Source organism: Nerophis lumbriciformis, linkage group LG25 (assembly GCF_033978685.3).
Source record: "Nerophis lumbriciformis linkage group LG25, RoL_Nlum_v2.1, whole genome shotgun sequence".
Lineage (NCBI taxonomy): Eukaryota > Metazoa > Chordata > Actinopteri > Syngnathiformes > Syngnathidae > Nerophis > Nerophis lumbriciformis.
In genome coordinates this window covers 25,449,197-25,475,450 of record NC_084572.2, presented here as the reverse complement: position 1 = coordinate 25,475,450, position 26,254 = coordinate 25,449,197, and the positions used below count along the sequence as shown (strand labels likewise).

At 40.0% G+C, this 26,254-nt stretch overlaps 1 protein-coding gene across 7 annotated transcripts in view; it reads left to right on the top strand.

Annotated features, from left to right (window-relative positions):
* Positions 1–26,254, top strand: part of LOC133621737 (protein sidekick-1-like) — a 782,002-nt gene that overhangs the window by 730,184 nt on the left and 25,564 nt on the right. For all 7 annotated transcript variants that reach the window (XM_061984042.1, XM_061984041.1, XM_061984043.2 and 4 more), the window contains 7 exons: positions 10,344–10,545; positions 12,179–12,282; positions 14,341–14,411; positions 14,787–14,919; positions 15,324–15,380; positions 19,530–19,631; positions 25,445–25,560. In XM_061984042.1, the coding sequence (XP_061840026.1) occupies positions 10,344–10,545; positions 12,179–12,282; positions 14,341–14,411; positions 14,787–14,919; positions 15,324–15,380; positions 19,530–19,631; positions 25,445–25,560 (785 nt within the window). The remainder of the gene's footprint in view (positions 1–10,343; positions 10,546–12,178; positions 12,283–14,340; positions 14,412–14,786; positions 14,920–15,323; positions 15,381–19,529; positions 19,632–25,444; positions 25,561–26,254) is intronic.

Here is a 26,254-nt window from a genome sequence, read left to right as displayed (position 1 = left end):
GTTTAATTTCATTAAGACACGCCTCCAGCTGACTACAATCCGGCGTGTTGGTCAGCTTTAGAGGCATGTAGAGTTGGGTGTCATCAGCATAACAATGAAAGCTAACACCGTATTTGCGTATGATGTCGCCTAGCGGCAGCATGTAAATACTAAAGACTGCAGGGCCAAGAACCGAACCCTGAGGAACTCCGCACGTTACCTTAACATAGTCCGAGGTCACATTATTATGGGAGACGCATTGCATCCTGTCAGTAAGATAAGAGTTAAACCACGACAAAGCTAAGTCTGACATACCAATACGTGTTTTTGATACGCTCTAATAAGATATTATGATCGACGGTATCGAAAGCAGCGCTAAGATCAAGAAGCAGCAACATAGATGACGCATCAGAATCCATCGTTAGCAGTAGATCATTAGTCATTTTTGCGAGGGCTGTCTCCGTAGAGTGATTTGCCCTGAAACCGGATTGAAAAGGTTCACAGAGATTGTTAGACAATAAGTGTTCATTTAGCTGCTGTGCGACAATTTTTTCGAGGATTTTCGAAATAAAGGGAAGGTGGGACACCGGTCGGTAGTTTACCATGAGGTCAGGATCAAGGTTAGGTCTTTTGAGCAGAGGATGAATAACCGCTTTCTTGAATGCTAGGGGAACAGTGCCAGAGGAAAGTGATAAGTTTATAATATTTAGCACTGATGGACCTAATAATACAAAAAGCTCCTTGATAAGTTTCCCAGGAAGTGGGTCAAGTAAACATGTTGTTTGTTTTATCCCACTTACACGCTGTAATAGTTCCTCTAATGTTATTTCATCAAAAAGAGAGAGACTATTTTGTATTGCAGTATCCGTCGTAGATACAGTTGTATCTGTGTTCATAGAACCCAGTTGTAGCTGGGATGCGTTGTCTTTAATCTCCTTTCTAATGAGTTCAATTTTCTTATTAAAGAAATTCATAAAGTCATCTGCCGAGTGGGTGGAGCTATTGGGAGGAGTCCCTTGTTGGGTTAGTGATGCTACTGTACTAAACAAAAATTTAGGGTCGTTTTTGTTGAGGCGGATGAGATTTGAGTAATATTTAGCTTTAGCTAAGGTAAGCATGCGTTTATACGATATTAAACTATCACTCCATGCTTGATGGAAAACCTCAAGCTTGGTCGCGCGCCATTTGCGTTCCAACTTTCTACATGATAATTTATGAGCTCTGGTTTCCTCTGTAAACCATGGGGTGCGCCTTTTAGGGGCCCTTTTTTGTTTTAGCGGTGCTATACTATCAATGGTTTTGCGCAGGGCATTGTCAAAGTTGTTAGTGAGGTTATCAATAGAGCCGACATAATTTGGGAATGGTGCCATTACCGAAGGCAGTAGGTCAGCAAGAGTCATCGTTGTGGCGGCATTAATGTTGCGGCTGCTATAGCAGTTATTATTATTATTAGTTTGTTGACAATGAGTCAGAACTTCGAATTTTATAAGGTAATGATCGGACATTACTTTAGTATACGGGAGTACCATAACTTTGGAGGTGGTGACACCCCTGACCAGCACTAGATCTATCGTATTGCCGTTGCGATGCGTAGGTTCATTTATTATTTGTGTAAGACCACAGCTATCAATTATAGTCTGGAGCGCCACGCACTGAGGGTCCGATGGGGTATTCATATGGATATTAAAGTCCCCCATTATGATTATATTGTCTGCGTGCGTCACTAGATCAGCAACGAACTCTGAGAATTCATTAATAAAGTCCAAGTAGGGCCCTGGGGGGCTGTAGATTACAGCCATATCGAGAGGCAGCGGTGCGACAGACCTCATAGTAAGCACCTCAAACGATTTGTATTTATTATTTAGGTTAGGGGTAAGGTTAAAATTTTCATTGTATATTAGTGCGACCCCCCCACCCCTTTTAAGGGGACGGGCAATATGCGCATTCGTATAGTTAGGAGGAGATGCCTCATTTAGCGCAAAAAATTCGTCTGGTTTGAGCCAGGTTTCGCTAAGACCAATGACGTTAAGATTGTTGTCTCTAATGACCTCATTAACTAATAACGTTTTGGGAGACAATGATCTTATGTTTAAAAAGCCCATATTATAAGTATTGGGCTGTTTTGGCGAGTTTTTGTTTAAATTATCCGTAGTAGAAATATTAATAATGTTGCGTTTATTATACGTAGTGCACTTTAAATAGTTTAGACCATATCTAGGAATTGATACGACGGGAATTTTCAGATTGTTTGCTTGATGCTGCGATCGACTGAACGCATCATGATTTGCCACCTCAGTAGAATGCATATCTACCCCGGACACATTCACAACAGAAAACACATTATGTGAGTTGTGTGTTATTCTAAGAAAATTGCTATGCGTACAGGAATTATCCAGCCTGGTGCTGGCTAGTTATATATATATATATATATATATATATATGTGTGTGTGTATATGTATATATATATATATATATATATATATATATATATATATATATATATGTATGTATAAATATACACACAAAGCCCAGCCCCCGGCCAAATTTTTTCAACCCAATGCGGCCCCCGAGTCAAAAAGTTTGGCGACCCCTGCTCTAGACTCTTATTAAGCTACTTTTTAATTTCCTTGTTCTACTTAGTATTTGCAGTATTAAAAGAAAAACGTGCTTTTTTTTAAATTTGTCGCAGCGTGATGACGTCTGTACTGGAATATGTGTGCAAGCCTCTATGTATCGGAGCAGGTACAGAATGTGACACTTTAACGAGGCGGAATGCGAAGCGCTACAAGGTCATAAAGGTCTCAATCTGCTGGAAGCGTAAGATGCTACAGTGATGCAGAAAACATAAATGTCCAGAAAATGTGTCTGTGCAAGTGTGTGAGGCACGCAATTACCCTGTCATCGCTAATTTAGCGACCACATAGTGTTCCTAAGCTCTGCGCTGTTTCCGCACGTCTGTGTTTACTTTCTTGAATCATCAAATTCCCTAAACACAGACCTAAACCTGCCTTAACTACAACAACATCAACAATAGTATTGATCACCATAAAAAAAAGAGAATTAAAGTTCCTAACTTGAAGCTGCCAAGGAGTTTTTGTCTGTTCCTATAAGGGGTGGGCGTATCGATCTAAATATCAATGCTATCGATACCAAGGTGGAGGGCATGTTCGACATTTTTCTGACCGAGATTAAGCATTTTCAAGCATAACAAAAGCTAAATGGACTAAAAATATAAAGTACAGTCGTGGTCAAAAGTTTACATACACGTGTAAAGAACATAATGTCATGGCTGTCTTGAGTTTCCAATCATTTCTACAACTTTTATTTTTTTGTGATAGAGTGATTGGAGCACATACTTGTTGGTCACAAAAAACATTCATGAAGTTTGGTTCTTTTATGAATTTATTATGGGTCTACTGAAAATGTGACCAAATCTGCTGGGTCAAAAGTATACATACAGCAATGTTAATATTTGCTTACATGTCCCTTGGCAAGTTTCACTGCAATAAGGCGCTTTTGGTAGCCATCCACAAGCTTCTGCTTGAATTTTTGACCACTCCTCTTGACAAAATTGGTACAGTTCAGCTAAATTTGTTGGGTTATCTGACATGGACTTGTTTCTTCAGCATTGTCCACATGTTCTCAATGGGGTTTAAGTCAGGACTTTGGGAAGGCCATTCTAAAACCTTAATTCTAGCCTGATTTAGCCATTCCTTTACCACTTTTGACGTTTGTTTGGGGTCATTGTCCTGTTGGAACATCCAACTGTGCCCAAGACCCAACCTCCGGGCTGATGATTTTAGGTTGTCCTGAAGAATTTGGAGGTAATCCTCCTTTTTCATTGTCCCATTTACTCTCTGTAAAGCACCAGTTCCATTGACAGCAAAACTTCCATCCATCCATCCATTTTTTACCGCTTGTCCCTTTCGGGGTCGCGGGGGGGTGCTGGAGCCTATCTCAGCTGCATTCGGGCGGAAGGCGGGGTACACCCTAGACAAGTCGCCACCTCATCACAGGGCCAACACAGATAGACAGACAACATTCACACACCAGGGCCAATTTAGTGTTGCCAATCAACCTATCCCCAGGTGCATGTCTTTGGAGGTGGGAGGAAGCCGGAGTACCCGGAGGGAAGCCACGCAGTCACGGGGAGAACATGCAAACTCCACACAGAAAGATCCCGAGCCCGGGATTGAACTCAGGACCTTCGTATTGTGAGGTTCCACAGTGCTGCCCGACAGCAAAACTTGTTCAAGTCAATGATTAGTTTTTTCAGATCTGTGCTGAGTTCCTTTGACTTTCCCATTGTCGCGTTTGTAACCGAGTCTAATGCCTGCATCACATGAGCCCTATTTAAATGGACTCAGAGAAGTCAACAGGTGTCGTTTATCATAATCACTCACATGAAGTTAAGAGGCCATTTGATTTGATTGTAACTTTTCTACATCACCAAAATTGATCATGTATGTTGCTGTATGTATACTTTTGACACAGCAGATTTGGTCACATTTTCAGTAGAATCATAATAAATTCATAAAAGAAGCAAACTTCATGAATGTTTTTTGTGACAAATAACTATGTGCTCCAATCACTCTATCACAAAAAAACAAGAGTTGTAGAGATTATTGGAAACTCAAGACAGCCATGACATTATGTTCTTCACAAGTGTATGTCCACTTTTGACCACGACTGTATATTTACGAAACAGTGGTCATTATGCGCCATCCAGCCATGCACACGCCGGGCTCGAACCCGCGACCACACATCAACTCTGATTAACAATTTAGCCAGCAGGCTAAACGCCCACCGACCAGTACACCCCCTGAAGTATTGGGCAATGATGTTGATTCAATGTTGTCACGCACCGCTGACTTCGATGGCGTCCGTTACATATTCTGTACGTGCAAACTAATTAGCACAGACATTTGGAGACTCTTTGTCATATGTCACAGTACTTACTGCTCCCCGGCTGTGTGGTCATTGAAATGCCTTCATGTTCTATTATCTAAACACACAACAGTTAAGTGATGTCGGCCTCTCTCGTTCACTTTAATTGGATCAGATATCATAACACACGATCTGCTTTTCTCCATCGCCAATCGTCGGCGCTTTGTTCCACTCCACTGACATAACGGTCCATTCTCACCCCGAGATAGACAAAATGGCCTCATTGAGGATTTTTTTTTGATGATGGCGAATAAGCCAAATGAATCCCTAGAAGACGAAATTGGCTCTTTGATTGCACGCGTGTGAATGTCAAGAGACGTGTTATAAAGAGAGAGATGCTTACTGTACAAGGCTGAGGAGGACATAAAGGGACCAGGACTAACATAAGATGTTAATAGAAAATACATCTCATTTGGAGCTGTTCTGATTGATTGTTCTCATTGGTGACGGATAAATGAAGCCTCGGTGAGTGTTTGGCACACTCACTAGCTGCATTGACACTACACTGATACTGTACCGACTTTTTCTCCCACAATTCAAACAATTCCTCTTATTAAAAATGTTTGGCTCGTTCATGACACATGTCCCACCATATTTTCATTTTCCAAAAATTCCCAAATTTCCAGGAATTCAGCATTTTCCGTAACATTATTTCCCTTCAAAATAAATGGGTCATTTTTAAGCGCATTTCCCACATGTTTCCACCAGTTCAAACATTCCACTCATCCTGCACTGTCAAAGCAACTATTTTCTAAGTTCCAATAATTCCCGTTGTTCTCAGAATTCCCACTTTTCAATAGCAATTGTTCCACAATTTAATTTTTTCTTTCGACTACAACTCCTACATTTTTCTGCTGATTTTAACCAGTCTACTTATTGAGGACGTTACATTTTTATGTACAAAAATTTCCCGGATTTCCCACTATTCCGTATCCCTTATCCCAGTGGTTCTTAACCTTGTTGGAGGTACCGAACCCCACCAGTTTCATATTCGCATTCACCGAACCCGAACCGTAATCACAAAATGATGTTATTATATTAAAGAAATACGAATAAAGATATATTTTACAAACAGAAAGTTACAGGAATGTACACATGATCCCATGTTTACATCTCATTGTGCAACATGTGAATGTTTTAGTGGGAACTAAATGCGATATCTGTAAGGGGTACACATTATTTCCAAAGTAGGACCCCCCCACCCAATACTAGTACACAGCTCATGAAAAACAATGTTACAGTCATTGTAAGTGGGCCAAAGCACTTACATTAGAAAATAATCTCATGGAAATGACTGCTGTCATTTGATTATAATAATAAAACATTGAACTTGTTATTTAGTCAGGTTTGGGACAGGTGTGCTGCAGGTGGGACCACAGTGCATGTGCACGTCTGACGTCGCTCACATGCGCTCCACCGAATGCTCAAGGAGTTTTTGCGTTTGCTCACACAGATGGAAAATTTGAGGGAACATTGTTTGGGGGTATCCATAATACGCCGACAGGGAGAAGTTTTTATTTACACGATGAGTCGGGCGTGTCTTGACCTCCGCGACGGAGGCTCTGCCAAACCCCTGAGAAATTGGACATTTGGTCAAAAAGACCCCACATTTTGTAATTTTTCCTCTTTCTTAGTTCCATTTAGATCGATGATGGAGGAGAAGAAGAAAACAAAAATTATCGAACGTTTTATCGAATGCATTTTTTTAATTGATATCGATTATCAATCAATCAATCAATGTTTATTTATATAGCCCTAAATCCCAAGTGTCTCAAAGGGCTGCACAAGCCACAACGACATCCTCGGTTCAGGTCCCGCATCAGGGCAAGGAAAAACTCAACCCAGTGGGATGACTATGAGAAACCTTGGAGAGGACCGCAGATGTGGGTGACCCCCCCCCCCTCTAGGGCGACCAGTGCAATGGACGTCGAGTGGATCTAGCATAATATTGTGAAAGTCCAGTCCATAGTGGATCTACCATAATAGTGAGAGTCCAGTCCATAGTGGATCTAATATAATAGTGAGAGTCCAGTCCATAGTGGATCTAACATAATAGTGAGAGTCCAGTCCATAGTGGATCTAACAAAATAGTGTGAGAGTCCAGTCCATAGTGGCTCTAACATAATAGTGAGAGTCCAGTCCATAGTGGATCTAACATAATAGTGAGAGTCCAGTCCATAGTGGATCTAACATAATAGTGAGAGTTCATTACATAGTGGATCTAACATAATAGTGAGAGTCCAGTCCATAGTGGATCTAATATAATAGTGAGAGTCCAGTCCATAGTGGATCTAACATAATAGTGAGAGTCCAGTCCATAGTGGGGCCAGCAGGGGACCATCACGAACGGAGACAGGTCAGCAGCACAGAGATGTCCCCAACCGATGCACAGGCGAGCGGTCCACCCCGGGTCCCGACTCTGGACAGCCAGCACTTCATCCATGGCCACCGAACCTGTGCCCTCCCCTCCACGAGGGATAGGGGGGCAGAGCAGAAAATAAAAGAGACGGCAGATCAACTGGTCTTAAAGGGGGGTCTATTTAAGTATACAAATGAGTTTTAAGATGGGACTTAAATGCTTCTACTGAGGTAGCATCTCTAACTGTTACCAGGAGGGCATTCCAGAGTACTGGAGCCCGAATAGAAAACGCTCTATAGCCCACAGACTGTTTTTGGGCTCTAGGAATCACTAATAAGCCGGAGTTCTTTGAACGCAGATTTCTTGCCGGGACATATGGTACAATACAATCGGCAAGATAGGATGGAGCTAGACCGTGTAGTATTTCATACGTAAGTAGTAAAACCTTAAAGTCACATCTTAAGTGCACAGGAAGCCAGTGCAGGTGAGCCAGTATAGGCGTAATATGATCAAACTTTCTTGTTCTTGTCAAAAGTCTAGCAGCCGCATTTTGTACCAACTGTAATCTTTTAATGCTAGACATAGGGAGACCCGAAAATAGTACGTTAAAGTAATCGAGACGAGACGTAACGAACGCATGAATAATGATCTCAGCGTTGCTAGTGGACAAAATGGAACGAATTTTAGCGATATTGCGGAGATGAAAGAAGGCTGTTTTAGTGTGACTCAAAGGAGAGAGTTGGGTCGAAGATAATACCCAGATTCTTTACCGAGTCGCCTTGTGTAATTGTTTGGTTGTCAAATGTTAAGGTGGTATTAATAAATAGGTGTCGGTGTCTAGCAGGACCGATAATCAGCATTTCCGTGATTACATGTTTATCGCGATATATTTTGATGTTGTTTTATCTTCCAGCCGTATTGTGAAGCTTCCATGACCAATCAGATGTCTTAATTCCCTTTGAAAGGAGAAACTTTGTGTCTTTGTGTGTATTAGTGAATCAATAAAGCGCTACACAGCCATATTCCATTTTCTAATTGAAGAGCAGGCTGATACACACAATGGCGACTTGTTGCCGAGGCTCATCTTTGAGGCTGCAGCTGTGTCGTCTTGTTTTATTTCATCACCACAAGCGTGACCGTCTTCGTGCTGATGATGGCGATGTACTGTAAATGTACGTGCTCCTTGTAATTCAAGGCCCTAATGCATTATCACGGGCGTATGAATCGTGGCAGAATTGAAAACTTGACAACCTCCTGTCCATAATTCATAGTTAGATGAATATGTGTTATGTTGTATGAATAACTAACATTTATGTCAGAGCCTTTAGTTGGACTTGTCACTCCCTATGTTTCATATTAAGGGAGCAATTTTCTTATATCATCTCTTAGTCCAAGATGAGTGTTGAAATACGCTTATTTCAACACTTTCAAATCTCCCAAATAATGCTCATTTAGACCACAGCCCCACATTAATTATGAGTTAACTACAGACAAAATGCAATCAATCACAATTAAATACTTTAATACTTTGACAGCCCCAATTTTTAGTCAAGAAAAATACCAAAATTTTGCAATGTATTGTATCGATATAGCGATGTATCGAAAGAAGTCTGAAAAAGACTCAGGCCGTCTCCCCATGCAAGTCAGAGCTTTTCTTCCTGTCACTCTCAAACACCAGTGACCTGAAAAGTGTCTAAAAAGGTTGGGTGTGTCAGCAAACAGTAGAGAAAGAGTTACAGTATGATGTTAATTTTAAAGAGAATAGTCATCAGGCGGTCCAGCTGCTAATATACCGTACACTATAACTATACTATATACTACTTACATGAGGTATACCAGTGGTCCCCAACCACCGGGCCGTGGATCGATTGGTACTGGGCCGCACAAGAAATAAAAAAATTAAAATTAAAATTATTTTTTTTTATTTTTTTATTTTTTTTATTTTTCTAAATCAACATAAAAAAAACACAAGATACACTTTTGGGTTGGTGCACCAACCCAAAAAACCTCCCTTCCCCATTTGCACTCATTAAAACTCATTCGCACAAAAGGATTGTTTTTTTCTGTTATTAATATTCTGGTTCCCACCTTATATATCAATATAGATCAATACAGTCTGCAGGGATACAGTCCGTAAGCACTCATGATTGTATTTTTTTATGACGAAAAAACAAAAACAAAAAATACTATATCCCCCCCTCCCCCTGTGTGTGTATACACATGTATTCATTAAAAAAATGCCTTTTTAGATATTTTGGTGCATCTTAGTTCTTTTCTTTTTACAATATATGAAATATATTTTTTGCCTGCCAGTGCTGTGTCTTTGTTGTCATGATAACATCGTATGGTGAAAAATCCAGAAAAACTAACAGTGTTACTGTATCTTGTGTTTCCCCCTCTACTTCTTCTTCTTCTTTTTCCTTTTTTTCTTCTTTTTCCTCCTCTTCTTCATCTTTGTATTCCTCTACTTCTTCTTCCTCTTCCTCTTGTATCTTGTTTCCCCTTCTACTTCTTCTTCTTTTTCCTTTTTTCTTCTTTTTCCTCCTTCTTCATCTTCTTCTTCCTCTTCTTCTTCTTCTTCTGCCTTCTTCTGCCTTCTTTTCATTCTTTTTTTCTTCATCTTCCTATTTTTCTTCTTCCTGTTTTCTTCCTCTTTCGTCTTTGTTATTATTTGTCTTCCTCTTCTTCTTCTACCTCTACTACTACTTATTGTTCTTCTTCCTATTTCTCGTCCACATCCATCCTTCTTCCTCTTCTTTCTCTTCTTTTTTCTCTTCTTTTTCTTCTTCCTGTTTTCTTCCTCTTTCAACCTTCTTCTTCTTTTTCTTCTTCATTTTCTTCACCTTCCTCTTTTTCTTCTTCTCCTTTTTTCTTCTCCCCGTTTTTTCCTCATTCGTCCTTCTTATTTCCATATCCTCCTCTTCAAACCTTGTTTTTTCTTTTTTCTTTCTTCTTTCTTCCTTCTTTTTTCTTCTTCCCTCTTCTTCCTCCGTCTTTTATCTTCCTTCATCATCCTCATTCCTTATTACCTCTTTTTCCTTCGTCTTCCTCTATGCAGAGCGTCCCCAACCACCCAGGAAGTTGTCTGTTCCCCAGGATGGCGTTGAAGCGCGGCAGCTTCTGCTCCAGTGGGTGACCGGCAGCTCAGGCTCCTCCCCCCTGAGGTACTTTACCGTGCAGATCAAGGAGCTGCCCGACGGGGACTGGACCACCCATACGATGGACCTCCCGCACAACCAGACTGCATGGACCATTGACAGGTAGGCAATATCTTCCATCACGGCGCCAAGTACAGCAGTACCTTGTCTCAAAGAAGAGATGGTTCTCACTCACTTGCTATACCTTTGGGACTGACGATGACATCATGAGTGTTTACGTCCCTGAGCCTCAATCAGACACGCAGACAGTCCTCAACATTGTCCCAGTGTGTTGTTGGTAGACCATCTCAAAACTTGACGCCTTTGAAGTTTCAGTCCTACAGTACCCACAACCCCACAGGGCCTCTCCTTGTTCCTTATTAACGCTTGACAAATTCCTCCCTGTTGTCTCTCAGGCTTTTTATTATACAAAATTGTCAGCAGAAAGAGCTTGCAGGTGTGACAGCAGGGGGTTAAGTGGAAGACTGACTTCCCCATTGCAGATGAATTACTGTCTGTACTACACATACTGTATATACAGTATTTGAAACTGTACTGCAGCACATGATACCGTTTAGCATGAGCACAATTCTCCGACTAGTATGTTTGTGTTGGAAGTGAATGATTGTATTAGAGATGTCCGATAATGGCTTTTTTGCCGATATCCGATATTCCGATATTGTCCAACTCTTAATTACTGAATCCGATATAAACCGATACAGATATATACTGTCGTGAAATTAACACATTATTATGCCTAATTTTGTTGTGATGCCCCGCTAGATGTATTAAACAATGTAACAAGGTTTTCCAAAATAAATCAACTCTAGTTATGGAAAAAAATGCCAACATGGCACTGACGTATTTATTATTGAAGTCACAAAGTGCATTATTTTTTTTAACATGCCTCAAAACAGCAGCTTGGAATTTGGGACATACTCTCCCTGAGAGAGCATGAGGAGGTTGAGGTGGGCGGGGTTGGAGGCGCGGGGGGTGTATATTGTAGCGTCCCGGAAGAGTTAGTGCTGCAAGGGGTTCTGGGTATTTGTTATGTTGTGTTACGGTGCGGATGTTCTCCCGAAATGTGTTAGTCATTCTTGTTTGGTGTGGGTTCACAGTTTGGCGCATATTTGTAACAGTGTTAAAGTTGTTTATACGGCCACCCTCAGTGTGACCTGTATGGCTGTTGACCAAGTATGCTTGCATTCACTTGTGTGTGTAAAGCCGTAGATATTATGTGATTGGGCCGGCACGCAAAGGCAGTGCCTTTAAGGTTTATTGGCGCTCTGTACTTCTCCCTACGTCCGTGTACCACTCCGTACAGCGGCGTTTTAAAAAGTCATTCATTTTACTTTTTGATACCGATAATTTCCGATATTATATTTTAAAGCATTTATCGGCCGATAATATCAGCAGTCCGATATTATCGGACATCTCTAGATTTTATTATCAACATTCTTTGCTTATTAATGTACAGAGGAAAACATACAGATATGATACTGTTAAATTTGTTGAGATTATGATGAATTATGGTAATAATTCTTGTAGCTCTATTCTGCCATTTAAAACTGGTGTCATTTTTAGTAGTTCCATCCAAAATATTCCTACTTACGGTGCTTTTGTATCTAAACAAAGATGCAATGTGTTGGTTAACTGTTACTGCTAATACTCATATAAAGACACAGCGCTTTGTTATTATTATTGGTATTACTCTGTTACTTTTAAGCAAAAATAACGTATGCATGTGTTTGTGCAGGCTGAAGCCCTTCACCTCATACAAGCTGCGAATGCTGGCCACCAACGATGTTGGAAGTAGCGTCCTCAGTAAGGAAACAGAGGCGGTCACAACCTTGCAGGATGGTGAGAGGCTGTACTTTGACTGTGGGAGCTAATGAGAATTAAAATAAGATAAATCATGTAGCAAATACCATATTTTCTCGACTAATGCCCTAATTAATCACAGGGGGTGTTTAGGGAAACAATAAAAAGCCTCCTGTTTCACACCTTGTGAACAAAACGTAGTAGGTGGCTGTAATTACCTTTTAATGCAGCAATAATGGTTTTTTTTTTATTGTTACGGCCTAAATTCTCAGAAGCTTTTATTTTGGTTCGAATTTGTATCTACATTGAAAATAATATTTTTGTATGTTAGAAATAAATTAATGAAATAAAATAAAAAATAATTAATATCGAAACAAAAGTACTTACTTATTAACCAGCCTTACTTAATGAAATCCCCCAGGCCACTGTATGAGAGAATATTGGAATTGTGAAAAGAACTGTACAAGTACTACAAACTTGGTACTCTTTTGGCACCTATCGTATCCCGCGGTACTACCAGGCACCAATTAAGTAAAATTCAGTACTTGCGGTTGATGACTCAACACCAGTTCTTTGCACTTCGGCACTTGGCTATCACTCCAGCAGCACTGAGAGCGGACTCAGCCGAACTACCTCTTGGTATTGCTGCAATTTACAATGCCAACAAAGAAATTGGCTCAAAAAAATCGCTTCAGCGTAAGTTAAGACAGGCTACTCTTTAACAAATACGCTAGCTTAATTCTAAAATACATTGGCTTTGCTATTGACATGCTACTGAAAAGCATTAGTGCATACTTGCCAACCTTGAGACCTCTGATTTCGGTAGATGGGGGTGGGGGCGGGGGGCGTGGTTGGGGGTGTGGTTAAGAGGGGAGGAGTATATTTACAGCTAGAATTCACCAAGTCAAGTATTTCTTATATATATATATATATATATATATATATATATATATATATATATATATATATATATATATATATATATATATATATATATATATATATAAGAAATACTTGACTTTCAGTGAATTCTAGCTATAAATATATATTTACTTTATTTTATATATATATAAGAAATACTTGAATTTCAGTGTTCATTTATTTACACATATACACACACATAACACTCATCTACTCATTGTTGAGTTAAGGGTTCAATTGTCCATCCTTGTTCTATTCTCTGTCACCATGCTGAACACCCTCTCTGATGATGCATTGCTGTGTGGCACACACAAAAGTACTTTCATCAAATGCACTAGATGGCAGTATTGTCCTGTTTAAGAGTGTCACAACATTGCTGTTTACGGCAGACAAACTGCTTTACGGTAGACGAAATCGTGACTGCTGTTATTGTGTGTTGTTACCGCGCTGGGAGGACGTTAATGAAACTGCCTAACAGTAAACCCACATAAGAAACCAAGAACTCGCCCTCGATCATTCTACAATTATAATGATTGAGCAGGCACGTTGTTTATATTGTGGGAAAGCGAACTCAGGTCCGCCTGAATTTGGGGATATTTTCGGGAGAAAATTTGTCCCGGTAGGTTTTTGGGAGAGGCGCTGACTTTCGTGAGTCCTTCGGAAAATTCGCAAGTATGCATTACTGATTTTAACTTTTAATTTTAAACACCTTAAATTTTTTAAAGAAAAACTACAATTAAGATGCATGTTACAATCAAACAGCTGGTGTGTAATAAGTGCAATACTTACAGTAAAAACACTTTTTAGGGCGAAACAAAAAACAAAACAATGCATCGTAATCTATACACTACTGCCATCTCAAGTCTTGGACTTGCAACTGCAATTGCAACTTAATGTCATACTTCCAAATGATGCTCAGAAATATGACGATAAAACTAAATATAACAGGACAACAATTATCATAATCAGCTCATCTTTGAATGATGCAATTGAAAATTAGATTTTATTACCAAAAACAATTCATATTTATTAACACACACAAATTGGTACGCTTGAGTACTTGCATACCTGTGTCGATTCATCGATACCATATCTGTGCTAATGTAAACGGAACCCAACCCTAAGTACAAGTACTAATTGTGTTTGTTTACCTTTGTTTACCCTCCTCCCAACCAGTTCCTGACGGGCCTCCTGAGATCCTCTCCGTCAAGCCGTCAACCACGACCTCCGTGCTGGTGCAGTGGAAGGTAAGCGGCCATTATCTGACCCCAGAGATGCTTCTGGCATGTACACATTTTAAGTACCGTCCAAACACAGGTTAATAATTCACTGAGGTGCTAAAAGCCCTGGAGGAATCTTTCCCCGCGTGTGTTTGATGCATTATTTATGAAAGCAGGAAATGTTGGAATGAAGTGATGATTGGAAGGATGGACAAAAAGGACAATGTAGAAAAGACCAGAGAGTTTAGACTCTTCTTCTCTCCTCGCTTTATGAAAACAAAGTCATTTCCTCATCTTTTCCTCCTCACACCGTCCGTCCCCTTTAAAGTTGAGAAGACAGCAGTCCTGGAAAATGTACTTGTTAAGAAGCAAAGCACTTACAATACTTTGCATTGTCCCCAGCCTCCGAGCGAGGACAGCGTCAACGGGGTGTTGACGGGATATCGGCTGTATTACCGAGAACTCCCGGCAAACACGTCTTCCTCTGCTGAAACGGCCCAGACAAGCGCAACCAGCTCAAGTGCCCTCATGACAAGTAGGTGAACGTCGCCGTTTGCAACGCAATTGCCTCTTGAAGCTAAGATACAGTCCGATAGAAAATATGCATGTGCGCGAAAAAAGTAAAGTTCTACATGTTTGTATTTGTTTATCACTCCTATTGTTTTGTTAAACAGGCAACATAAGACAGAATTTGCATCATGGCTGCATACTAAAATATACATAACCATACTCACTACAACGTGAGAAAACCTTTCTAGTATGTTCTTTGCACACATAAAGTAAAGATTTGCATTGTCTATCGTGGGCTTTAGTGTCAAAGAGGCTGTTTAAACAAGTGTCTGATGTCCCGTTTTCCTGTCAGACCCCTTTTGTTGCATGGCATTATAATAATCGCTCCATGAATTGACTGACTTGCTCATTTATCTTCCTCCTCCAAAGCCAAGAGCACCTTCAAGACGGTCAGCAGCGCTTCACTGACAGAGTTTGAGTTGACTCGTAAGTCACAAAGATTTTCATTCTTTAACTTTTAGGTCTTAGCTTGACGTTCTTTTCATTTGACGATCACACAGCAGTTGCAGTGGAACCTCTAAAGATGAACAAAATCAAAATCCAACACAAATAATGTTAACAAGAATAATCTGTCACCGTGTCAAACTGTCGCCAACAGAGAAAGCTGCAGACGATCCTCTAACAGTTTCATTTGCATGTCGTGGATATCTAAATAATACCTTAATCAAAGCGGAACTGCATTTCTGGGAAATTGTGCCTATCATTCACAATCCTTATGTGAGACAAGCACATGTTTTTTTGTTTTTTTTAATTAATTCTAACTCGTAAATAAACGCTGGCAAAAGTCAGCTGACAATGGAGGTAATGATGTTCGCTCTATTCCGCCTAAAACGCGCTCTAAAAACATCCAAACACCTGCATCAACTTTTATATACATGCTGTAAGTATATACAGTACATACAGTAATGTAGTAACAGGCACATTTATAATAACATGTCATATTAACGTATTTTGCTCATTTTAAACAAACGGCTGTAATAATTTTACAGACGCTTACTATTTAGTTCAACAACAACTACAACTACTAATCATGCAGACTACATTGACTACTTTGGGACAAATTATAAACCAGAACCTGAATATACGGAGGATGAGCTACAAGTTTTAGAAGCTGAGTGATAGGCAGATCCAGCAAGTAGCAGTATTGCTTAGTGCTAAACAAGAAATACAAACTGGGAACATGATAAAACAATCACTTACTGTGTCTTACAATGTCTGCTCTCACTGGGATGCCGACTGTTTGGATGTTTATATTTACTTGTTTAGATGAAGAATTAATCATAATCCTCACGCAGGTTAAAAACAAAAAGATGGCCGGAAACTAGCGTGTTTTCGCGTCTTTTTAGCAAAGTATTCGGGTCTAAGCAGAATGTCAAAGTTGACCAACTTCTGGGTTTATCTCCGCAACCTTGTATTGTACAGGTGAGAGGCATGATTCATAATCTAGAATTAACTTTCAGCAGCTCATTGGTGATGCAGCAGCTCACTGACGCATAAGCTCATCAGCGCTTAGATCATGGCGCTGCTAAAAGTAGTTTTTCCGCGTTAGCAGTTATAATAACAATATGGCTAATACTTGGTTAATATTCAGACCACAAGATGTAAATGGGGCAGTGTTGGCGTTTTTGAATGTTTTGTACAGGGCTTTATGGGCCCAATAGATTACTCCCATTAGCTGCATTGTTATCCACCACGTACTTGCCGTATATTAAAATTATAGTGCATTAAGAAAATAAAAACATATGTGTTACGTAGGGATTGTGAATGGAAGGTAACATTCCAAAACAAATGCAGTTCCCCTTTGACGCCTAAGTCAGTTACACTGTACACAGAACAAAGGAAGGACATACTGTATAAAACACTAGAAAATATGTGTGTGAAAAATTGTCTCAGGCTAGTCCAGAATTTCAACATCATGTCCTCTTCCCAGATATCCAGTGCATGGAATCCATCCAGCGTTCATTAGCAATAATCCATCGTTATCCTTAATGATGGTTGCGACAGTTAAGACCAAAAGAGCTGCTCATGATTGGTGGGCGTGTCCCCTCTCCCTGAGCTTTTTATAAAGTTTAGATTCACTTCCACTGTGATGGCGTTCCTTTTATGTGGCGCACTGCCGCTTTGGGAGACGTAATTAATTCTTCCACCAATGAATTTTGTGTTCGTGGACATTCATCCAAGTGAAAAAAAAAGTTACCTGTTTTTAATACTGTAACATTAAAACAGCGAAACACTTTTTTAAAAAGAAAAAGAAAGTCGGAATGGGTGTTTAGAATTTGGTACTTTTATAAGGTACAATACCTTTTGTTGCATGTGACATCACATACGATTGCAGACTCGGGAATCACTCGGGAATCACTCGGGAATCAAGCACTCAAAACGAACTTTAGGAGATAATGTTACAATTTCCAAGCCAACAAAGCAAGTATACCTGATAGAAAGCTCTTAAGACAACAGTAATGCTTCACTGTTCAAAGTACGCTAGCTCGTTGCTAATTCACATTGGATATGCCATATATACGCTACTCATTTATAGGGGTGTAACGGTACACAAAAATGTTGGTTCGGTACATACCTCGGTTTAGAGGTCACGGTTCGGTTCATTTTTGGTACAGTAAGAAAACAACAAAATATAAATTTTTTGGTTATTTATTTACCAAATTTGCAAAATCTTCCACCAAAAATATTTTTCTTAGTGGAATATTTGATGTGAAGTAATTGGAACCTTGGATAGGTCAATAATTCATAATAACATTGATTTTGATTCAATATTATGTTTTGAGCAATGACAGTTTGAAAGAAAAAAAAACAGCTTTGTTTTATTAGTCAACATTGCAACTTTTTCTAAATTACCTTTAAGCTTTTTTATTTCACTTTTGTTATGTTTTTGTTTATTTTAATAGTATTTTTAGAATGTGCCGTGGGCCTTTAAAACATTAGCTGTGGGCCGCAAATGGCCTCCGGGGCACACTTTTGACACCCCTGCTATAGATAATAAAAAATTAAATCTGATAAATCTATGGATAAAAAGCAGAGCCTGGCGACGCATGCGCGTTTATCATAACTCTCTCTCTCTCTCTCTGTCTCTGCCCCTCCCTCACGAATGCTGCTGCGCGCACAATTTGTTTTGTTTTTAACCCCTTCTTAACCCTGAACGTACATTGAAAATACATGCAACCCTAACTCAAAATGCCGGACATTTGAGGCATTTAAGAAACTCCGTCCCGGAATGCCCCGCAAAAGAGGACATGTCTGGTGAAAAGAGGACGTATGGTCAGTCTATCGTAGCCCGGTCGCTGCTAGCTGCTAGCAGCTAGCATGCCGTGTGTTGTGCCTTGGTATGCATTGTTTACACAACGTGCGGTACGCTACTTAATATGTCTATGTGGAAACTCGTTCGGTACACCTCCGAACCAAACTGAAACCCCGTACCGAAACGGTTCAATACAAATACACGTACCGTTACACCCCTACTCATTTAGCATTATGGCGATTTCAACACCTCCAAGTTTGGTAATGAAAGCTAAAACTAAGAGGCACATTGCAATCAAACAGCTGGTGTGTACTTACAGTATAAACACTTTGTGGGACTCTAACAAAGACCAGACTTGCACGTTCAGCTTCATGGCAAAGGCTTCATGGTGGCGTACTGGGAAGTTGGAATTTCCGACATACCAGTCAGAAGTTTCAACTAAAACGCCCCCCCCCCCCCCCCCGCCCCCCCCCCCCCCCCCCCCCCCCCCATTCCCAGGTTGGCTTTCAAAGATGGCTACTCTGAGTGTAAACTATAACAGTAAATCAACTTTTTCATACGGTATATGGGTTCAACATAGCTTGCAATGGCTTCTTTGTGTTTCCTCTGAGTCTACCGTGTTGGAAGGTAGCAGAAGGAGCGCATATTTGTCCAAAAGTTTTTTGTATTCAGATAAGGCAAACGCGAGAATAGCTTTCGTGGATGTGCCCGATTTCAAACTTTGTAACTAGAACTCTTATAGCTCGACTGTGACGTCATTCCCAGCTCTGACTTCCAACTTCCGAGGTAAATGGAACGCAGCATAGTTCCTGGCTACAGCAAAACACTGCTGCCTATACACTACTGCCATCTAATGTATTTGAATTGCAACTGCATGCAAAGTCTACTAATACTTGCCAAATGAGATTAAGAAGAATAGTAACAAAACAAGATATAACAACTGGACAGCATAGTTATCATGATCAACTTAGTGTTTAACTGAGCTATTAACAAATATTTACAAATGAACAGTTGGTACTGCAGCCTGATAAACAGAAAGTAGCTCCACGAGATGGTCACGTGACCTGTATCCAAGCATGGTGTGCTTCCCACAATCAGACAATAACGTGTGTGATGACATCACAGCCAGCATCTACTCTCGTGTGATGTCTAAAACTGCTTTCAACAAAACAAGACAAAATAAGTGGTGCTTCCTCTGGAACTGAACAAAAAACCTTGAGGTACACTAAGCTGTAGTTCTGTTCGACCTTAGAGGTGTATTCTTCCCAAAAATGTCGTTTCAGATTTTTTGCTTGTTTGTCACCGAATTTTTCTTTTCACAGAACTGAAGAAGTTCACGCGTTACCAAATCGTCATGACGAGCCACAACATCATCGGCGAGAGTCCACCCTCCAATCCTGTGGAGGTGTCCGTCGGAGAGGCAGGCAAGTGAAACGCAGCAAACTGCTTCCGCAAATCATGTTTATGACACGTGTGAGAGAGCAGCTTTTGTTTAGTAAAGTGCTTGGTTAGTCTCCTCTCAGTGGGCTTTGATAGCTTTCACTTGCAGTGCAACATTTGGTCAAAACACAGAGACTGTTGCTCATATTACATCACTTCTATGAGGTATCACCATCCTTCCACTGACTTGTTCCCTGTATATGTGATTTATATTTCTTCCTCAGCATTAAATTTCCAGTACCTCCATGGAAACGGCTCTTTTGCAGAGTAGGCCCTCTAATTATAGTTTTTTTTTCCACTCCTAATTTGACCCTACAACCATAAAATTATATTACATCCCAATGTATATGGCAGCATGTACTATATAGCACATTACCAAGAATTGCACTTTATGGTGTAACATCGATTTTGAAACTATTTTTTTCTTCAGGAAATAAGAAATAATATGTTTAAACTGTCACTGTCATAAAAGCTTTATTAACAATACAAGGCCATTTAACCAAATCAGTGTCATTTCCTTGTAATGCTCTCAAAATAATAGCATGATATAGGGCTGGGCAATAAGGCTCGAAACTGTATCACGATTCAAGTTTTTTATATTGATCGATAACGATAATTATCGTTATTTTTTATGACCTATGAAAAATATTGACCAGGAGAAAAAAAGAATTAAATGTTAATATTTTCATTTAGAATGTAACCTTCCTCTGATTATACTCCCCTCGGCTATGAAGGCAGAAAAGGAAGGAAATGTCAACACAAGCATGGAAAACACTCAATGTAAATAAGGTTGTAAAATCACAATAAACACTTGATAATCTCTTTAAATTAAGAAATGCTTAGTAAAGTGTAATACAAAAAGTGCAAAGTGTGAAAATGTAAACAAAGAGAAACCTGAGAAGAAGCAGGTTTACTGCCAGGAAGTTATGTGATCTGTGTAACATTTAATTTGGTCTGTTATTCATATTTAAGTATGGAAATTAATATATGATATGTCGTCATTTTTATGTAAATATTATTGGACCAATTTATTGTTTTGAAGTGGCACATTTGTTATATTCTGTTATTTATTTTAGTTTTACAGTCCTGCACTTTAGTTCCTGCCTGTTGTTTCCAATTGGAAGCGACATGGGTTAAAAAGAAAAGATGAGCGCGGCGAAGGACTACGGTGCGTTTGAAATAAAAATAAAAAACTGCCATACTGTCGAGGTAACTTTTCCTGTTTTATCCACAATTTAATCGCTCTCTGCAGCACTCATCTTTAGTTTCTCTTCTCACTCAGTGCAGAGAAGCAACAGCAGGACTGCGAGATGATGCAACCAAACGTGATATTTGATAGTGTTGCACGATTGGCTGTTCAGCGTGTCCCTTAAAATAGCCTGTTGACACTAAGCAAGTTACATTGATTCAACTAATTACAAACCCCAAAGCCAGTGAAGTTGGCACGTTGTGTAAATGGGAAATAAAAACAGAATACAATGATTTGCAAATCCTTTTCAACCTATATTCAATTGAATAGAATGCAAAGACAAGATACTTAATGTTCGAACTGGAAAACTTTGTTATTTTTGGGAAATATTAGCTCATTTGGAATTTGATGCCAGAAACATGTTTCAAAAAAGCTGGCGCACGTGGCAAAAAAGACTGAGAAAGTTGAGGAATGCTCATCAAACACTTATTTGGAACATCCCACAGGTGAACAGGCTCATTGGGAACAGGCGGGTGCTGCGATTGGGTATAAAAGCAGCTTTCATGAAATGCTCAGTCATTCACAAACAAGGATGGGACAAGGGTCACCACTTTGTGAACAAATGCGAAAGCAAATTGTCGAACAGTTTAGGAACAACCTTTCTCAACCAGCTCTTGCAAGGAATTTAGGGATTTCACCATCTACGGTCTGTAATATCATCAAATGGTTCAGAGAATCTGGAGAAATGTACTGCATCAAAAACCGACATCAGTGTGTAAAGGATATCACCACATGGGCTCAGGAACACTTCAGAAAACCACTGTCAGTAACTACAGTTGGTTGCTACGTACATCTATAAGTGCAAGTTAAAACTCTCCTATGCAACATGGAGCAACATATGTTGACATCCAAGCATTGTTATCATGGACGCCCCTGCTTATTTCAGCAAGACATTGCCAAGCCACGTGTTACAACAGCGTGACTTCGTAGTAAAAGAGTGTGGGTACGAGACTGGCCTGCCTGTAGTCCAGACCTGTATCCCATTGAAAATGTGTGGCGCAATATGAAGCCTACAATACCACAACGGAGAACCCGGACTGTTGAACAACTTAAGCTGTACGTCAAGCAAGAATGGGAAATAATTCCACCTGAAAAGTTTAAAAAATTGCTCTCCTCAGTTCCCAAATGTTTAAAAGGAAAGGCCATGTAACACAGTGGTAAAAATGCTCCTGTGCCAACTTTTTTGCAATGTGTTGCTGCCTTTAAGTTCTAAGTTAATGATTATTTGCAAAAAAAAATTATGTTTCTCAGTTCGAACATTAAATATCTTGTCTTTGCAGTCTGTTCAATTGAATATAAGTTGAAAAGGATTTGAAAATCATTGTATTCTGTTTTTATTTACGAATTACACAACGTGCCAACTTCACTGGTTTTGAGTTTTGTATTACAAAATAACATCCAACAAATAATTAAGGTTAGAGGAGTTGCTAAAATATTGATTATACAGAAAAAAACCCAACAAACTTTCCTGTGTGCTGCAAAGGATCAGAATGATGCAGCTTCATGTGAACCATGTGACTTGTAGAATATTCCATTAATGTGTGAGCGTAACGGGACTGGGTGAAAACACAGCTAGTGAGGACACAACTAAAGTGTTTGACTACGTTTAGGATGAGGAGTAAAACATATATAACATTTCTGAAGTATTTAAATGACTATATTTCATGGTAAATTCTGATTTTAGGAAGCAGAGACAAGAAACGATGCTATTCAAGTGTTCAACGTGGTTTGAACTTCTTACATGCAATGAGAGTTAGTGCAAGGGGCCTATAGGCAATGTTCAGAGTAACATTTGAGCCTTATGAAGTGTATAAAGAGGAGCTATAAACTGTATATTAACTGGTACAAGTCTCACCCTGGGGCTGAACCCTTTGACTGCACCGTGACCACACATGCATGATGAGCCGTGCTCTTGCAGCACAGACAGAAAAGGCCATATCTCCACATTTCATCATCACCCTGCAGGCCTACTTATCCTCACCTCTCGTTCCACAGTCTGTGATATGTGTGGCCTTCTCAACCCGACAAAAAAAAAAAAAGCACAACTGTTCCTGAATGAAAATGCATCCTGGTGTGAGATTGTGAGAGAATTGCCAGAATTCTAAGGTACTTTAGTCTGTGGTGAGAGGCAATCATGAGTTGATACATGGGGAAGGTACACTTTTCCCAATGTGTGCTTTTTTTTCTGTACTTTATGCTTTGCGACATTTTGGCTCAACTGCTCTCTTTTTTGCCCCCCAGCCAATCCATTCACAACCATCCTTCAATCCCTCCACAATATCATCATATTTATTTATTGCTAGCTCACTGACCACGCTGCCAATAACGAACACGGTAGATCAGTCCTTGAGTTTTATAGTTATAACATTGCGACATAAAAACAATAGCAGCTCCTCCAACAGCTTCATACTTGAACTAAAGTGGCGAATGGGGCATGACTCAGAATAGAGAGCACCTTCCAATACGATCTTTTTGCGATATTTTGTGACAATGACAACGGAAGTGAAGCGATAGTCAGCATAAAATGGAACCTCTAAAAAACGATGTATTTATAAACTTTAAATGGATGTTGTTCGGTGGGGGATACAAAAATAAATGACTTAAAGAGTTGCTTTACTTACTCCGCCATCCCGGAGAATCGCCCTTGATGCCTTTTTAAGTGCTTGTGCATTGCAGTTGTGCTGCTGTGAAAAATAATTTCTAATTTGGACATGTTTGCTGTGTTTTTCTATGAATATGAGACTTAACTATGACCTTTTTTAACCTCAAATGGTTCGTTTAGGGGTTTTATGCTGCCAATTCCGGTACCGATCATCCATAAGCGAGATGAGCAGATGCAATATATGCTGTAAAAATATGTAAAAATATGTTATCTGACCACAGAACTTTCCTCCAGAAGGTCTTATCTTTGTCCATGTGATGTCAGATGAAACAAAAATTGAGCTGTTTGGCCACAATACCCAGCAATATGTTTGGAGGAGACTTTTTGGCCACAATACCCAGCAATATGTTTGGAGGAGAAAAGGTGAGGCCTTTAATCCCAGGAACACCATGCCCACCGTGAAGCATGGTGGTGGTAGTATTATGCTCTGGGCCTGTTTTGCTGCCAATGGAACTGGTGCTTTAAATGAGACAATGAAAAGGAGGATTACCTCCAAATTCTTCAGGACAACCTAAAATCATCAGCCCGGAGGTTGGGTCTTAGGCGCAGTTGGGTGTTCCAACAGGACAATGACCCCAAACACATGTCAAAAGTGGTAAAGGAATGGCTAAATCAGGCTAGAATTAAGGTTTTTGAATGGCCTTCCCAAAGTCCTGACTTAAACGTGTGGACAATGCTGAAGAAACAAGTCCATGTCAGAAAACCGACACATTTAGCTGAACTGCACCAACTTTGTCAAGAGGAGTGGTCAAAAATTCAACCAGAAGCTTGTGGATGGCTACCAAAAGCGCCTTATTGCAGTGAAACTTGCCAAGGGACATGTAACCAAATATTAACATTGCTGTATGTATACTTTTGACCCAGCAGATTTGGTCACATTTTCAGTAGACCCATAATAAATTCATAAAAGAACCAAACATCATGAATGTTTTTTGTGACCAACAAGTATGTGCTCCAATCACTCTATCACAAAAAGATAAGAGTTGTAGAAATTATTGAAAGCTCACGACAGCCATGACATTATGTTAAGTTAAAGTTACAGTACCAGTGATTGTCACACACAAGCTAGGTGTGGCGAAATTATTCTCTTCATTTGACCCATCACCCTTGATCACCCCCTGGGAGGTGAGGGGAGCAGTGAGCAGCAGCGGTGGCCGCGCCCGGGAATCATTTTTGGTGATTTAACCCCCAATTCCAACCCTTGATGCTGAGTGCCAAGCAGGGAGGTAATGGGTCCCATTTTTATAGTCTTTGGTATGACTCGGCCGGGGTTTGAACTCAAAACCTACCGGTCCGCGATCTCAGGGCGGACACTCTAACCACTAGGCCACTGAGTAGGTTCTTCACTAGTGTATGTAAACTTTTGATCGCAACTGTATATATGGAAACATATATATGTATATGGAAATATTTGTATGTGTATATACAGTACATAGTAAATTTTAGTTTAATGAAGCACTTACTGCCACTAATACTGCCTGTGTTTTGTCTTCTTTTTCTGTCAGTCTGGGCTCTGGCGTAGTTGCACATGCCTCATTGGCGTGCAGGTTTTGTGGGGCGTACCAAGCCAACCGGGGGCACGATAATCAGAAATGCCAAACTACCTCCCGGCACGCTCATATTTTACTTTATTGTGGGTACAAAAAAGCAAGGCCAAATGAGCAACCACATGTTAAAACACAAGCCCCCAAAACCCCAACCTGCAACTCATAAAATTTGCTAGCGACGTTGAAAAAAAAAAGAAAAAAGCCCAGAGTTGGAAGGTACATAATGTTGACATATTTACGCCATTGATAAACGGGTGGGAATCGGACCAAAGCTTATGAAGCCATCATCGTATCGGGACCAGAGAGACTAAAAATCTTCCATTTTGTATTGTTTTCCAGCTCCATCAGTGGCCCCCCAGTCTATCAGAGTGTCAGCTGCATCGCCCTCCTGCCTGGAAGTGAGCTGGGACACGCCCCCTTTGGAGACCCAGAATGGACTCCTCCAAGGATATAAGGTGAAGCGCACGCACCCGCACACACACACACACACACACACACACACACGCACACACACTCACACACACACACACTCATACTCATTCTTGTATTTGTTACCTTCTTGAGACCTCAGAAAAATGCTTACCTCTTTAGGACCGCCCTTTCTAGATATATAAAGATTTGTATTTACAACATTAATAATATATACATACTATGCAAATATAAAAAGGTAAACTTTTAGTAAAAAAATATATATATATGTTTGTAATCTTCTTTATTTACTTTGTTATTACAGTATGTTTCTATATACATATTTAATTTTTTTAATCAATTGTGGCCAAAGGGGGCACATTTCAATTTCTTACACACACTTATTATTACATATGTTGGCCAGTGGGGGAGCACTTCAAATTTTTACACATACTTGTTTTTTCATATGTTGACCAGAGGGGGAGCACTTTTAAAACCTACACACAGTCAATTTGGAAAAATCCCTCCTTTTTGGGACCTACCTAATTTTGATAGATTTCACCACCAGGGGTGCAAATGAGATCTCTATTTTTTGTTTCTTGTAATGTGCTTAAGGCCGATGACAAACGAGTCACGGACCACCGATGGCCCCTGTGCCGCACTTTGGGCAACCCAGCTGTAGAAGCTAACTGTTAATGGCCACTATAGTCTTAGTACCGTAGTGTATTTGTTCATCCTTTG